We start from the raw sequence: 16,767 nt of genomic DNA, 5'->3' as shown, positions 1-16,767 counted from the left end.
GCATTTTTCTGTAAACAACTCTTTTGTGACTTGGGTCAGGAGTTATCCTTCATCCGAAATGTCTCGCAGGGGCTCAGAGGAGCGAAATCCATCGGTGGGTACCGTAAAATTTGGTATCAGACAAGACTTCACACTCTGTAGGCACACCCCGGCTCTAATACAACGTGTGGTGTACCTGTACCTGTTTTGTATGTCGTTTTTCAGATAAATCGCACAGGTATGTTATCATGTCCAGATATACTACACCTCTCTCTGGAGGTGAGGATTGTGCTTTGATGTCAGTGTGTCAAACGTGTTGTAAAGTTACCTTATTATTTGGTTAAATGTCAGGGTCTTATCTCCGTGTGGTATATGCTGTATTGACTCAAAGTGAATGAATGGTAGTGTTTAATTGTCACTGAAGTATATGTGTGTGTTCCATTAGAGGAAATGTCACACAGGAGGCGCATGGATTTAAAAAGGAAAGGTTTTATGTTCGATAAGATCTGTATCGAGCCATTTTCCCTCGACAGAAAGTTGAACTTAACACCCTGAGACTGGGAAAAGGGGAAAGATCATATTCAAATCAGTCTTACGACAACTCATCCAAACTTTATTTAAAGAAAAACGGCTTTGCACGATCGCTGATCATCTGTGGAGAAATGTGAGGGAATTTCTCCAACATAAATAATTTTGAAAATTGCTTCGTTTGTTTTGTATTGTGCTCTCTCCGTTACCCTGAGGTTTTTACATGAATGACACATTGTGTGTTTATTTTATGTTTTTTACATTTGATTTATGATGGATGTATTTCTGTATTCAACCTCAAGATGTTTATTCATGGACAGTGGAAGGATGATAATAAAGATACAATCAGCTTCTGGCTACGAGATCTGCTGGGTTTCCTAATTAAAAAAGGCCCATCGCTGTTATTCCTCCACCCCCCCCCCCCCACCAACCAGAGGCGTCCCAAACAAAGTCTCCAGTCTGCTGTCTCTGTCGGACACCTGCGACAGGCCGGACAGTTAGCTCTTGTCTCCTCTGTCGGTCGAAACCGCGTTTTGACAGGAGGAAAACCTGGGGCTTTTGTCGCCAGTAATTGCTGTATTGACACAATTTCAGTATGTGAATTTCTGCCTCTCTGGCCTTGGTAATGAGATTTAACCTCGTTCACACTTAATGAGCAGAGAGAGAGAGAGCGAGCGAGAGCGCGTTCCTGTTGAGCCAGACATGCACAGACGCTCCAGTCACAGCTGTGGGACCTGATTGGATATCAACAAAGGCTTAGTGTACAGTACACGGTGCTGCTCTAGCAGTATACAGCCTGGCCCAGGTCTTCTGCTTGACTGAACCATTCATGGTGCCACGGAAGAAAAGTTAAACTGAGAACGGAACGCTGAACTGTTTGCTGTTCCTGCAATGCGTGATAAACAAGTTTTGATTATCGCTACACTGTAGGATCCAGAAATGACTCTGGCCATCTGAAAACTGTTATTTAAAAACATGTTTTTGAGATGGCTCTGTGTCTGTGTGCGTGCGCGCGCGTGTGTGCATGTGTGTGTATGCCAGATACAAAATTTTGATATTTGAGACAAGAGCATTCTTGGCTATTTCTCACTCTGAAAAAGGACATTTTTGTGTATGTGTCTATATCACTAAGTTGACAGTGTACTGCATTGTACTCATTAGAGTGAGGAAAAGAAGAGAGAGCAATAAATCTCAAATTCAGTCAGATTCAGTGGACACGCTGTGAAGACCCACTGAGATTCTGAGCTGCAAAGCTCCCTGGACCACATAGCATTGTTTAATAAAGCGGTTAAATGGCATTGATTCTACTTTGTGAGCATTAGAGCATACCTCAGTGCTGCTGCAAATCTATTAAGACTCACATCTGAGAATTTGTAAAATCTCGATGCTGTGTGTTGACATTGTCATAAGGTTACAGTGTCACGCAGTTACAAGGTCATGTTGTTACAGTGTCATGTGATTGTTGCATTATTTTTTCGATTCAGAGTTCTGTGTGGTCCTCTTCACAGACTACACAACTGTCACTCTCTGAACTTCTTTGTGCTAACAACTTTTTTCTTCCCCTCTCTTTCCTCTCTGTCTCTCTCTCTGTCTCTCTCTCTCTCTCTCTTCCTGTTTACAGATAGCTGGTCGGCTTCCCTGGGTTTCGCTGTCCTCCCTGTCCTCCACCTGAAGATGGACGCGCTGGAGTCGGAACTGACCTGCCCGATCTGCCTGGAGCTCTTTGAGGACCCTCTGCTCTTACCCTGTGCCCACAGCCTGTGTTTCAACTGCGCCCATCGAATACTCGTGTCTCACCGCACCTCCCACGACCCCCCGGCACCCATCAACGCCTTCCAGTGTCCCACCTGTCGCTATGTCATCACCCTCAACCAGCGTGGCCTAGAGGGACTCAAACGTAACGTCACGCTGCAGAACATTATCGATCGTTTCCAGAAAGCCTCCGCCAGCGGCCCGAACTCCCCGAGCGAGACGCGGCGTCAGCCGGACCCCGCTGTCGGCCCGGCCATGAGCTCCTCCTCCCCGCCGCACGAGCGCGTCCGGTGCCAGTTCTGTGAGCAGGACCCGCCCCAGGACGCCGTGAAGACCTGCATCACCTGCGAGGTGTCGTATTGCGAGGAATGCCTGCGCGCCACACACCCCAACAAAAAACCTTTCACGGGGCACAAGCTGACCGAGCCCGTTTCAGACTCGCGCCTACGGGCCATCCTGTGTCCCGAACACGAGGGCGAGAGGGTGAACATGTACTGCGTGACGGACGAACAGCTGATCTGTTCTCTCTGTAAACTGGTGGGACGGCATCGAGAGCATCAGGTTGCAGCGCTGAGCGAACGTTATGACAAACTGAAGGTAAGAGATAACGAACGCGCACCCGACGGATTCACGCGTACCGTCGTCCGCACGTGATATATCGTGGACATTATCGGAACCACGGATACCGATGATTTAAAAGGAAAGTTCTATCACATTCTATTATGGAATTATGGAATGATTTGTAGGATTGTTTTTTATGCTTGATTGCAATCAGATCAGTTCATGTAATACTGAAGCATTCGACTGTTATCATAGCTGCGCACGATGACAGACTGAAAATTAATCCATATTGCATTGGAACATTGCATTCCATGTTCTCAGGTCCATTGACTGCAAGCTGGAGGTCAAACCAAAAACCCAAACAGAGATGCAAGATCGTTTTAAAAGCACTGGTGTATTGACATGAAAGAAAGATTAATCACTTCTGTACTGACTGAAATGAGCAAACATAGTCATACTTTCTGGTTTTAAATAATATTGTTCAGTTTTAGATCATGTAGATAAGTGAGTGACCCCATGTGTTTCTGCACATTCCTCTGTAATGATTTCACTCTCTCTTCATCTGTTTTCACCTTTTTTTTAAAACCATCTTCACGGACGATGATTAACTCGGTCAGAATGTCTGTACTTTCCGAGGGAAGTTAGGATTTTATCTGTGCAGTGTGCAGCTCTGTGCAGTTGGATATCCAATGAGAGGAATTTATGGAAAGGAAGAGCTGGGATCCTGCTTAGACAGTAATTTTTCTGTAACTGAGTACAGGATGCCAAAACTTTCAGCAAACTGATAGGATGCCATCAACAACTGACAATATATGAACAGATATATCAGTGGGAAATGACACAATAAGAAGCTGATACAAAGCACACCTGGTTCGATACTGAAAACCAAACATGGACTTTTGGCAATTATAAGATAAGAGAGGGCTTTTACAGGATTGATCTCAGATAGTGAATAATTATAAAGAGCTTCGTCTGTCACAGTTCAAACAAAAATGAAGGTAATATTTCCACATGTTTAAAAATCTGTTTTTAATTTTTCCTTTATGATTATGTAAACTGCCTCTAATCTCCTGTGAGTAACTCTGAGTGGTCAAGAGAGTGAGTTTACTTTCAAATAAGAAAATGTTTTAGTTAACCCCAGATATCTGGTTTTTGGCTTCAAACAGAGGTTGTATGCTGGTCAGTCCGCTGTTCCTCTGTGAAAACACGGGCTCCCAGTCTTTTGTTTCTGACATGGAACGCTTCTGTTTCAATGAAAACATGACATTTGAATTCACAAAATGATTCAATATGTTAGTGTGAAACTCAGCACTCACAAACTGATATGCATTATTACATCCAGACAATACTGTCAAAACTCATGAGATGTCAAAGGAAGGTTTTTGCTCCATTTGCCAAGTTAAGGTAGGGTTTTAATATGCTTTACCGGTGAATCTGAAAGACTGCAGCAAACATCACTTCTCTTTGTTTTACTGTTACTGAGTTCCTCCGTGACTCTTACAGAGCACAATGATCACGACCAGGGCCTCTTGGAAATATTTAATGCACAGATAAGTCTATACCCAAATATTTCATGCCTGTGTGACTCTGTACTCATACACTTGCAGAGATTTTGCCAAAGGCCTTTGTTTTCGCCTTGTCGTTTACGGGTATGCGGAACAGTCCAGACCCTGACAGTGCTGGTTACAGTCAGTGGCGAGAGCAGTAGTTTGGGGACAGGATACAGTCCCAGTATGTTCTGGGTTTTCCTTCATCTGTTCATGCCCGTGTGGTGCAGAGAGCTTAGGGTTGTTTTTTCACTGACAAGAGTGGAGGCCTTTCAGCGCAGTGAGGAGACAGTTCAGAGTTGTATTTGCACAGTGAGGGGAGAGTTTAGGGTTGTAGTTGTTGAACAGTGAGGAGAGAGTTTAGGGTTGTAGTTGTTGTTCAGTGAGGAGAGAGTTTAGGGTTGTAGTTGTGCAGTGACCAGAGAGTAGAGGTTTTGGTGCAGTGAAGAACTGCAGGCTGTAGACCAGTTGATGACTGCCACTCCAGTCACTTTGACTGGAATCCAGTACAATCTGACGAGCTCTCTATGATACAGAGTGAGACTGGAAATCATTACAAACAGACAGAACAACACCATGTTAAACTCAAACAGAACACTACTACAGTCTAAACAGTGTTACATAATGAGTGAAATCTGACTCAGTATTCTACCCTGATCTCAGCGTAAGGCTGGTACAGTAATCAGTTATTCTAAAGAACATTTTAATAATGAAGCCAGGACAAAAAACAAACAATACAATCCACATCTTTATTCTTTGTTGAATTGAACAGAAACTTCACTGGGCTCCTTTACACTCATGTCAGACTGAACGTACTGTAATAATTTTTACTTAACACCATTTTAAATGTCCAGCAAAAATTTTGACGAGATGTTAAGCAAGCCAATCGGCAAAGCGTAAACGACAAATATATCAAATGAATATCAAAATTTCGATAGCATAACTGAATTCTAATTTTTTAAATTTAATTTTTTATTTTTCTTAATTTTAAATTTTATTTATTTTTTTCAGCACTGGTCTGAGTCATGCCCTGATAAATGGACCTAACTCTTGCTCTGGTGATATTGCTGGAGGTGACAGAGAGTCTTTGCAGTGTACTGGTTCTTTCAGCAGCTTCAAACAAAACATGGCAGAAAAACCCCGCTCTCTCGCATAAAGAATTCTGCAAGTACGGGGATTTCCTTTTTTTCGTCTGAAACATTTTGGCAAGCGGAAACCGTGTCATTTCTAAAAGGATAGAGTTTAACATGCCATTTCTGTTTTTGTATGTGTGTGTAAAAGCTGGAATTCTGCATTCTACAGACCTGCCGTCTGATTCCGTTAGGCACTTCTCCACTCTGTTCGGTAAACCCATAGATGTTATGAATATCTACACTGAACCGTGAAATATGATCATATGGTAATGCGAATTAGGAGTGCATATGAACCAGGAAGCATTTTTTTCCATATTCATTTGAGCTTCATTTATTGAAGCATACATAATTATATTATGGTTAAGTGCAGCGTGAAATATAAATGAAGGGTTAATTTGAGTGAAATATGCAGTAGTGGTTTTCAACTCTGGGTTCGCTCTGGTTTTGCAATGATTGTGGTTGACATTGCTAGGCTTACTTCTGAGAGGAACAGAGAACAGCTACAGATCCTTAGCGTTAGTTCAAAAATCTACCCACCACCACCACACATGTGCACGTACACACGCACGCACGCACACACACACACACACACACATAAACACACACATGTACACATGCACGCGCGCACACACACACACACACACTCATCATGTACACATGCACGCGCGTGCACACTCCCACATATGCACACACACACTCATGCACACATGCAGCGCGCGCGCACACACACGCGTGCACATACACACACTCACGCACACATACACACATGCGCGCGTGCGTGCGCACACACACACGCACACACATACACACACACTTTTTCCAAGCCTCTGAACCTTGCTGGCAGGTTGGTGGGTGGATCAGAAGTTTCACAAAGCTTTGAGAAGAAACTTTGTGAAATAGATTTGATGAGGGGAGAAAGAATAAAGAACATTGTATCCATTTCACAGTGAATAGCACTAAAGATATTGTTTTATTTTATTTTATTTTATTTTGCTATTTATTCAACTTCCACCTGACCTTTTGAGTTGGTAGTCTGACGCAGTTGTTTCTCCTAACAAGTTATGACAGCAGAAGCCAAAATGCTAATCAGAAAATTCAGTTATGGAGGGGATAGAGTCTGGACACCTCACGAAAATATGTCTTTTGAAACATTCTCCCTGGATTTAACATATGGAACCTCTACATATCCAAAACAAAACAAAAGAAAAATGCCAGAGGGAACAGTGAGTTTTCGTTCGGAGAGACAGTCTCACTGACTCATGTGAGGTCGGTTCTTTACCCAAACATTACGTTCATGACATTATTTTACAACAAGACTCACACTGCTCTCTTCATTCATGTGAGGGGTCAGTCTAAAAAAAAAAAATCTACATAAAGAACAACTGTCCTCTCTCCTTCCCTCCCTCCTTCTCTCTCTCTGTCTGTCTGTCTGTCTGTCTCTCTCTCTCTCTCTCTCTCTCTCTCTCTCTCCCCCTCTCTCTCTCTCTCTCTCTCTCTGGGGGATGACAGAGTTGTGGAGAGCAGGGGTAAATGAAATGTAATTCAAAACGGATGAAGAGAAGGGAAGACTGGCAGCTTCCTCTCATTGGAAAATGATTTGGGTTCCACACCTTTGACTTGGCTTGTCTCTTTTCCTTCCGGAGAAAAACCTGATACATCAGGAAATGATTAGCTTGAGGAAACCGTCCAAACCTACGCTTTAGCAGCATATGCACTCATCTGGTTTTTTTCTTTCTTTCTTTCCTCTCTGCTCTCCTCTTCTCCTCTCTTCTCCTGCTCAGGTGGCACAGGCTTTGAAAGCATTCATCTGAAAAATTCAGACAGGCAGGAGGTTTTTTTTATGGAAGTGAAAGTAAGGTTTGCAGTGGTAAAAAAAAAGGACCTCTCGACACTTGGTGATAAAACACCTGAAATATTGACTATGTAGTAGTTTATAGTGCACAGACCTGAACAAGAGTATCACTCTCCATAGTGGGACAGGCAGGAGAAAAATTAAAGACTTGATTTGAAATTAGACTGTTTTTGAAATTAGATCTTTTTCTCGATTTTTTTTCTTTTTTTGTTCTTATTTCTCTATGCAGTGCTTTAACAATTCCTACAAATGTTTTTGAAGCTCACTCTCTTCTCAAACCATTTCATTTTCAATTTGCAAATAATTTCTATATATATATATCTTACAATAATCTGCCAAAGAGCTGGATTAGAATAATCCAAAAATGGAGAGGCTCTTATGAATAGACTTGGTTATTTCAGTTTCCCTATTGGACGTTACATTGTACCAAACATGAAAATATTTCCAAGAACAGTCTTAAGGAGGAGATGAGTTATTAATACGTTTATATTGTTTTTGATGCCAAATTGGCAACTCCCCTGTTCTGACTGGAAGGACAGGTCAAAGGGCACTCTGCCTGAGAGTTCTGGAAGGACAGGTCAAAGGGCTCTGTGCTTGAAAGTTCTGCTGTGTCACATCTGGTCCCTTACTTAAAGATGTGATAAAAAAAAATCCATTGTTTCCACTTCAGTGCAAACTGGTATGAGTATGAGTATACTTTCATTATAAAAAAGTGAGGTTTATGCAGAAATATCCCTCCAAGAAAACAGTGCACTGCATAAGGCTAATACCATTAGAGGCAGTGTAAAAAGCTGGAAAAGTGAAAAGGTAGAGGACTTTGATACAAATAAAAAAGAGTCATTTTGGGGTTTTTTTTTTAGGCACAGAGGCTGTAATCTAATATGAGACCCACACAAACCAGACTTCATCCCGCTCTTCGGCTGTTTCCAGCTCTCCTAATGATTCTTTCATCGGTTCTGTTTGAACGCGGGCATGAGAGCAGCTTTGACACAAACTGGGCTATTTCTACACATGTCGTCGCCAGGGCCCGAAAAAAAAACAAACAAAAAAAAACATCATTAAGAGCTTTGACCCAAAAAAAATCCCCCAACAACAACAACAAAAAAAAAACTTTCCGAAACCTCATGACTCAAAACACATAATTTAGCCCATATATCTGCAGGTCATGGATTTCAAGACTACACTACTGATCTCTTACAGCTTTGAGATCAGAGGTTTAACAGTCTGCTGCTATCAATAAAGCAAGTTTCTAGCCGAGGCAAAGGAAAAAACACAAACACAAAAAAAACCATAGATATACCCTTTTGAGTCAGTAGTTTCGAGCTACGGATGTCAGCAATAGCTCTATGTCTCTTAAATGATTACTGCGGAACTGGCTTTACAACTCTGACACAGGCTATCTGATAATCCCTAAGAGATAGTCACGATGTTAAATCCAACTGGGATTATATTTCATAAACTAATAATCCACTCATGCCACAAAACGATGGTAGCCCACCCTCCTTTTCATCTTTATTCAGACAAAAACAAACCGGTGAAAGAAATCTGTGTAGGACGGGAGCTTAGTCAGATTAAAACTGTAAATTAGTGCCACAAACGGGACAAAAACACTGAAAATTCACAGCTGCGTTCACATAGACCTATTTAAGGGCTTTTGGCTGTGATTAAAAGTGTGTTAAGGCAAGGGATGCTGTTGAATGAGGACACAGACAGTCTGTTGGGGGGGGGGGGGGGGGGTGTTAGCAGTGATTTCATTGGTGGGTTGATTTCTGTATGGTCCAGTTTTCTCAGGCTGAAGCAGATGCTCCTCTCTGCACCATCCTTCCCGTTCAGAGGAGAAGCAAATTGAGTGACTAGGGTGTGACCACGCGAGGTTTGTTGTGAGGCTAGTGACTGAGCAAAAAAAACAAACAAACAAAAAAAAACATTAACTGTAGGACTGATATCGCAGGATTTAAACCTTCGTTCTAAACAACAAGACCGTAACACGCATCTGTTCGCACAGACATGACCGTAGGATTTGTGTTTCTCCTTCTTATGTTTCATAAATATTTCCTAACAAAAAGCTGTTTGACATGTCAGTACGTAAACATTTGCTAATTCTTGTCTGTTTTTTGGGGGGGGGGGGGTTTTCTTTGTCTTTTTTTCCCTCCCCCAGCAAGCGTTGGATTCTAACCTCAGTAACCTGATAAAGAGAAACACTGAATTGGAAAGCCTGATGGGGAAACTCATTCAGACGTGCCAGCATGTGGAGGTAAGACAGACCCCGTGTGTCTGAGAGCAGAGCCCTGCTCATCCTGAGTCTAGTCTGAGAGTGTATGAGACTGAAGACACTAGCACATACTATGGCTCTTCCCTATCTAAGGAAATGTGAAGAATGTTATTGCATCAGAAAATCCGAAGAATTTTTTTTTTTTTTTTTTTTTAATTTCTATATCTTTACTCATTTTCCTTGTAGCATGAGTTAGTTTTCTGCTTGCTGTATTATTTATGTTGTATTTATCCTCGGTAATTTAATTAATGCAGCATAGTACAGCGTTCAGCAGAATTTCAGTTTGTATCAATTTGAATGTGAAACAAGCGAGTGATCAAACGGAACAGGCATTAAGGCAGATTTGCTTCATCTCTCAAACATTTCTCTCTGAGCAGAAGGAGATTCTCTATGAATAAAACAGAGACTGTTTTCAATTATTCACTGAATGATCTAGTTCTGCTCGATCAATAACATCAATAACATCAGTCAGATGTTATCGGAAGGACAGTATTTATTTTTTTTTAGATTAAAATCGAATAATTTTGTCAAATGGAATTTTCACATATTCAAATATTGAATGGTAATTTGACTCGACCCATTTAAAATATAATGTCACCTTTATCTGTCAGACATGATCAGTGTAGGTTTACCCATTATGGTTAACATTTGTGATTCAAAGTTTTAATCTAAGCATGCTGTAATTAAAAAAAAAAAGTTTAATTATTTTTACAAAAACTCTCTCCTTCCCAAGAAGAAAACAGAGTGTGAGTAGGTTTGAACGTGTTTTATAATAGAAGACGATATTCAAAGAAAAACGAATGTATCACCTCTTTATGTGGCATAACTATAGTTTACTACCCAGGATATCCCATTTTCAAATAGAATTCTGTTGTTCTTTCATTCTGCCTCCTCTTAGTGGAGGTCTTTTTCCGGGTCAGGTACTGTTTGTAACAAATCCAGTCTCCAGAGGAAGTTGACATGGATGATTCAGGGAGCAGCCGTACGGCCTTAATCTAAAACCTCATAAAACCCTCTGATTCATCTCCTGAGCCCTGTTTATCAGCTTATGTGTTTTTTGTTGTTGTTGTTTTGTTTTTTTCTTATAGTTAAATGCAACGCGACAAGAAAACAAGCTAATTGAAGAATGTGATCTTCTGATCGACATCATCCAACAGAGGAGGCAGATTATCGGAGCTAAAATTAAGGATGGAAAGGTAACACAAAATGATCTGATCAGTGTCAGGACTGGCATTACAAAGTGCTACAACAAAACATATGATATCAGTGCTGAGAACCAGCTCCAGTCATTAGTCCTGTACTGCAATCCGCTGAATATCAACAAAGTGATGAGAATGTCAACTCTGAGCTTATCGGTGTGTTCCAAAATTTGTGTGTGGATGGTTTTAGTTTGCCATATACTGTGATGAATACTTAGAACTGATACCGAGAATTGAGTTACACTGCATTTATACACAACACACAGTAATTAAAAACTAGAGTTACAAGTAAAAATGAAATGAGAAGAAAAAACAGGTTCTTTAGCATATATCTAATGTAATCCCACTTACATATCCAACACTACCTTTCATGACGGCTCCTGGTATTGGATCACCACAAGTCTCTGGCTGGGTTGTTGCCTCTGCTAAAAGCTTCAATAAATATTGCCATAGCAGCGCCTTGCTGAAGATATCTAATAGAATCCCTGGCCTACTGCTTGTGAATGGATCCTCTGTCCTTATATGTACATCTGACCTCACTAACAGTGTGTGCTTTTACTGCAAGTGAAGGGAGCAGATGGTTCACTCATCTTCTTGGCTGAAAGTTGGCATTCTCAGACTCCTGTTCTTCGTCTTGCGAGTCTTCTCACGCGATCCGAAAATGGGCTAACTCGGAACGCCGAAAGAGTCACAACTCGTTTGCGTAATTACACATCTCCGTAGAGGAACGCCGCGCAATTTCGCCTCTCCGAAGCTGCTGGATTTCGTTTCTATCGACCTCTTTTTCATAGTTAGAAAAGTTCACACACTTTTATCTCACAGATAGAAATGTATTCCCCGTTAGAGGGCGAAGGCAGCATAAACCAGCAGTACCTTGAGCTCTGATGGATAGCGCAGCACACCCTTATCTTTTTAATATTTCACAGGCCGGATTAAGTTGATTTAATTCGCGCAAGCGACAGACTGAGCAATGAGTTGCTGTTCTCTGTATAGAGGCAATTTAGGCGGAGAGGCAGCGTCCACACTGGTGACAGGTCTGGGGTACTTAATGTTCCCCAAAATCCTTTATGAAGGGTCTGGCTTTCTTCCTCACCGTGTGGCACAGTGCCAGTGTGCTATCTGCCACTGAGGGGCAAGCAGAAGGGGGGGGGGGGGGGAGTCACATTCCCACGGGCAGCGTCTGAAGACTGACGTTCTGTTGGCATTAAATGTTCCTTATGGGCATCTCTGAGAGAGGGTCCAGACCGTTTGTTTGGTCCTTTAGCACACGGCCAGTATCAACAGTGAATTTCATGCTTTAGAAAAATGATGTGTTTGTAAGGGTTATTTGTCCATTTGTAGGTCTTTATATAACCAAAAGGGTTAGGGTTAGGGCTATTTTTCGGCGGTAAGAGACATAAATTGCACATTTGGAAGGGCAGAATGTTTATGAACGGTGCAAAGGGTGATCGCGTCCAGTTCTCATGCCGGCAGTGTTTGTGCATTCAGTGCCAAGGAAAGGGGTCTGATTTGATTTTTATGTATGTACACGGCCAAACTATGATCTGTGTTTTTTGTTTTTTTTTTTAATTTGTTTGTTTGCTTTTGCAGGTAGTGCGACTGCGTAAGCTTGCCCAGCAGATAGCCAGCTGTAAACAGTGCATTGAGAGGTCATCAACACTCATCACACAGGCTGATCAAACCCTTAAGGAGACGGACCACGCCCGCTTCCTCCAGACTGCCAAGAGCATCTGTGAGAGGTGGGGTCATGTGAGGACTAGTGACTTACTGTTTAACACAAGGTTTAGAGATAGCCACCGCACTGGAGATGGCAGATCAGAAATTTCCACTGGGCAAGAACAGTTACATTAGAAAAATTCACATTAGAGCACTACACGACTACTGGAATACTCACGAATGCAAACTTTTGTTTGTTTTTTACAGTTAATATGCATTTGGTTTTACATCTGTCTTCTATTTAGCCTCACAGTTTTGTTTTTCTTTGGACTTTCTCTTCTTTCTCCCTTCATTTTTAGATTTAAGGTCATGTTTTTTTCAACGCTGTGTATGTGTTTTAAGCATTTTTAATCACCATGCCTATTTTACAACTCCAAAATGTTCCTAAAAATACAATATACAGATAATTATATAGCCTAACAATATTATTGTAGGGCGCTTAACTCATTTCCTGTTTTCCACTGACTTTCTGCTTCTTAACTGTGGGATTATGGTCAGCATTTTCAACCATTTTTCTGAACTATTAAAAGTCAAATGGCCAATTCATATCCGGGGGTGTATATCCGTGCTGGAATAAGCTACTCTGTCTCCTCAAGGAAACAGTTGATTTATGCAATGCTTTAAATCTTGGACACTCAATTTTGCACTAAATATGTTTTGGGCTTTTGTAAAGCTATGTAGTGTCTTTAGCTGAAGTCTGTTGTGAGTATTGATAAAATGTTGTCATTAATATTTTGGCTATTATTACAGAGTATCCATGGCAACAGCGTCTTCTCAGGTCCTGATCCCTGAGATCAATGTGACGGACACATTTGATACGTTTGCACTGGACTTCAGCAGGGAGAAGAAAATGCTAGAAAGTTTGGATTACCTTACAGGTGAGGTCATTTGCCATTACATGCAATATTGTTTTCCATAAATAATTCTTTGTGTAAAAAAAAAAACAGCTGTCACATAAAATCGGATGTCAGCTTTTGAAATACTGCTGAGTCATAACCACAGCATTCCTTTTGCTGTGTTTTTTTATGGATTTACTCAATGGCTCACGCAGGGTTTGCATTTATAGATTCATTGCCTAAAGGTTGAGTGGAAGACGGTGAAGCCCCCTAGTGGTCTTCTAGCAAAATTACGTCAATGTCGTAGTTCAGGTTTTGGTTTCACAGTCCCAGAGAAAGAAAAGGCATGTGATGATGGTGCCTTTTGCAGCTCTATACCAGTGGTTTTCAATTCAACCTGCCCCATGTTCTGCAAACTTAACAAACTTTTAATCTGGGCTGGAGGGGCTAGATCGAGCCTGGACAAGACAGCGAGTCTTCACTCCATATCAACGCTCCAAAAACGACGGCTCCGAAATATCCACTCTACACTGGTGCTCTCCCTAGTCATACTACTTCACCTACCGCCCGACCTCTGCTTCTCTTATTTTTAGGGAGGGGAATGGTATCTGTGTTACTGGATGACTTTTGCAAGGATTTCACATTATCTTTCACCCTTTTCCGTGACAGCTCCAAACCCTCCAGTAATCCGTGAAGAGCTTTGCACAGCGTCACATGACACCATCACAGTCCACTGGACGTCCGAAGATGAGTTCAGCATTGTTTCCTACGAGCTACAGTATGCCATCTTCACAGGACAAGCCAATGTTGTCAGTGAGTATACAGAGAGAACGTGACATTCCTAACTGGATCACTTAAATGTTAAGCATGTCCAATCTACAAGAACATATAATGAAATTGCCTTAGGAAACCAAAGTATGGACTAACCAGATGCTGAGTGAGACTGTAAATAGATTTTTTTTTCTTTAGTGAACCACTGGAAGGGAAGTAATTGCATTAGCTGGCTAAACTGAATCGTATTCCACGTTATTGGCGCAAATCAGCTTTGGCTTCTTGTTATCTCTCTCCAAATAAAATAAAATAACATAACTTTGTGATTTCTATTGCTAGCCCAGATTTCACTAGGGCAATGGACACAGACCGACTATAATCTGGATTATAATCTGCATTTAAATCGATGTGCTAGTGTTACCCTGTGGATGTCAGAAATTCCAGTATAAATAGGTCACACAGCTCAAAACTCTTGATAGTGTCAATGGAAGCTCCCCCAGAGATGGGCCTTCCCCAATTCTTAAATCTTACAGGATTTAAGAATTACTGTTTTAATGTTATTTTAATGCATAAGGATTACTTTATAAGAGCTGTCACGCCCTTTAAACCTTCCGCCTTGTGCAGCAGTGTGATACTAACATGCTTTCCAATTTAACTCTCAAATGAAGAATGTGGCAGATCAAATCCCTCTGTTCTGGTTCTTTCTTTTACTTTTTTTTTTTTTGTTACAAGGATGTAGAGAAGGCATCTGATATTCATTTTAAAAGTACGTCGTTTACCAAAAAAAAAAAAAAAAAAAAAAAATCAGATTGTGTACTTCAATGGGAAAGTTCTGGAGAAATGTGCTCTAGAGTAAAGATATCTTGGGATAGTTTATTATTACTTTTGGAAATTTCTTCTTCAGTTCAAGCACTAACACAAAGCAGCTCACCAAACAAGAGCAAATACTGAATCTCATTACTCAGCAAATGACTGTGTTCTGTTCGCGTGCTACAGGTTTGTGTAGTTCTGCTGATAGTTGGATGATTGTACCAAACATTAAGCAGAACCACTACACGGTTCACGGCCTCCAGACAGGAACCAAATACGTGTTCATCGTCAAGGCCATTAACCAGGCAGGCAGCCGCAGCAGCGAACCCGGAAAACTGAAGACCAACAGTAAGTCTTCCTCTTCTTCTGAATGCTGCTTTTAGAAACCTGCTGTTAAATAATGTAGTGAGGTAAACAGAGCAATTAGTAAACCACAAATTACTCCAGCTATGGCATTGTAAAACTACCTTGTCTATATATGCCCAAAGAGCTATTGCAAGCACAGAAACACTGGCTAGTCAATGACTTAATCACTGACAGATGAACTGGGTCTATCCCCACAGATCTGGTCACCCAACAACTTTTGGCTGAATTCACTTTCTTCTTGTTAAGCACTAAGACAGGATGTTATCTATAACTAAAATATTCGTTCTGGTGAACACATAACTTGTGAAAGTCATGGGTTTCTGCAATAAACTAAAAATGTATTTGTGTCTATGCCTAGGCCAGCCTTTTAAATTGGACCCAAAATCGGCTCACAAGAAGCTGAAGGTGTCACACGACAACCTGACGGTTGAGCGAGACGAGGCGTCGTCGAAGAAGAGTCACGGGCAGGAGCGCTATAATGCCCAGAGTAGCTATGGCGTTGTCGGAAATGTTTACATCGACAGCGGACGTCATTATTGGGAGGCTCTCATTGGAGGAAGCACATGGTAATGAAGAAATACTATCAGTGATTTTGTTTTATTTTAATTATGGTGGTTTTAGGGCTTTAATTGCTCTACTAAGCCTTGATTTGAATTGGTTTTGGATTTTTTTAACTCGCAAAATGACTGCTGTTTGCTAAATGTTTTTGCTCTGCTGAAACTTTGAGGATGTTCTAGATTCATTAAATCTTTGTTTGAAGATTAAAGTTTAAATCTTCAGATATCATATACCCATAACAAATAAAGTAATACTGGTTTCCGTAAATGTTCTTGTGGTTCTCCTTGTACCTGTCATTTGTTTGGGTTGATTAAAGCGTTTTCCGTCTCGCAGGTTTGCAGTCGGCGTCGCCTATAAGTCAGCGCCCAAACAAGAATGGATAGGTAAAAACCCAGCCTCCTGGGTACTCTGTCGATGTAACACCTCCTGGGTCGTTCGTCACAACGGTAAAGAGATGCCAATCGAGCCGCCGCCGCACCTGCGTCGTGTGGGCGTTCTCCTGGACTACGACGTTGGCTCGCTAGCCTTTTACGACGCCGTGAGCACACAGCACCTGTATACGTTCGACGTGTCTTTTGTCCAGCCTGTCTGTCCGGTATTTAATATCTGGAACAAATGTTTAACTGTCCTCACAGGGCTACCCATTCCTGACTACCTGGATACCGCAGATTCTCCGAACTAGTCCGTCTTTTCACAGCTAAGCATTCCTGAAAAATTCAAAAGCTTTGACCCAGGATCATTTTGAGCGCTGTATAAACTGGTGAAAAGCCATAGTCTTTATCATTTTAAATAATACTTTCACCTGAATCATAGTTGATTTTTAGAGAAAATTATTTATGAACAAACATTCATTGGGTTTCCAAACATTGCAGAATTTGTCTTTTTTT

At 41.3% G+C, this 16,767-nt stretch overlaps 1 protein-coding gene across 1 annotated transcript; it reads left to right on the top strand.

Annotated features, from left to right (window-relative positions):
• Positions 1 to 2,181: 2,181 nt before the first annotated feature.
• On the top strand, positions 2,182 to 16,562 carry mid1 (midline 1). The gene is made up of 9 exons (XM_030786829.1): positions 2,182 to 2,856; positions 9,511 to 9,606; positions 10,713 to 10,820; positions 12,414 to 12,562; positions 13,290 to 13,417; positions 14,045 to 14,188; positions 15,143 to 15,304; positions 15,681 to 15,888; positions 16,214 to 16,562. The coding sequence occupies exons 1-9, from the start codon at positions 2,182 to 2,184 to the stop codon at positions 16,560 to 16,562; spliced, it is 2,019 nt and encodes a 672-aa protein (XP_030642689.1).
• The last annotated feature ends 205 nt before the right edge of the window (positions 16,563 to 16,767 follow it).

The sequence above is a fragment of the Chanos chanos genome, chromosome 10 (assembly GCF_902362185.1).
Source record: "Chanos chanos chromosome 10, fChaCha1.1, whole genome shotgun sequence".
NCBI lineage: Eukaryota > Metazoa > Chordata > Actinopteri > Gonorynchiformes > Chanidae > Chanos > Chanos chanos.
Note: the sequence above shows the minus strand (reverse complement) of the source record. Positions and strands in the feature narration are given on the sequence as shown.

Coding starts and splice junctions, on each gene's coding strand:
- mid1 (XM_030786829.1), top strand. CDS start 2,182: ATGGACGCGCTGGAGTCGGAACTGACCTGCCCGATCTGCCTGGAGCTC. Junction 15,305..15,680: donor CGGAAAACTGAAGACCAACA/GTAAGTCTTCCT, acceptor GTCTATGCCTAG/GCCAGCCTTTTAAATTGGAC. Junction 15,889..16,213: donor CTCATTGGAGGAAGCACATG/GTAATGAAGAAA, acceptor TCCGTCTCGCAG/GTTTGCAGTCGGCGTCGCCT.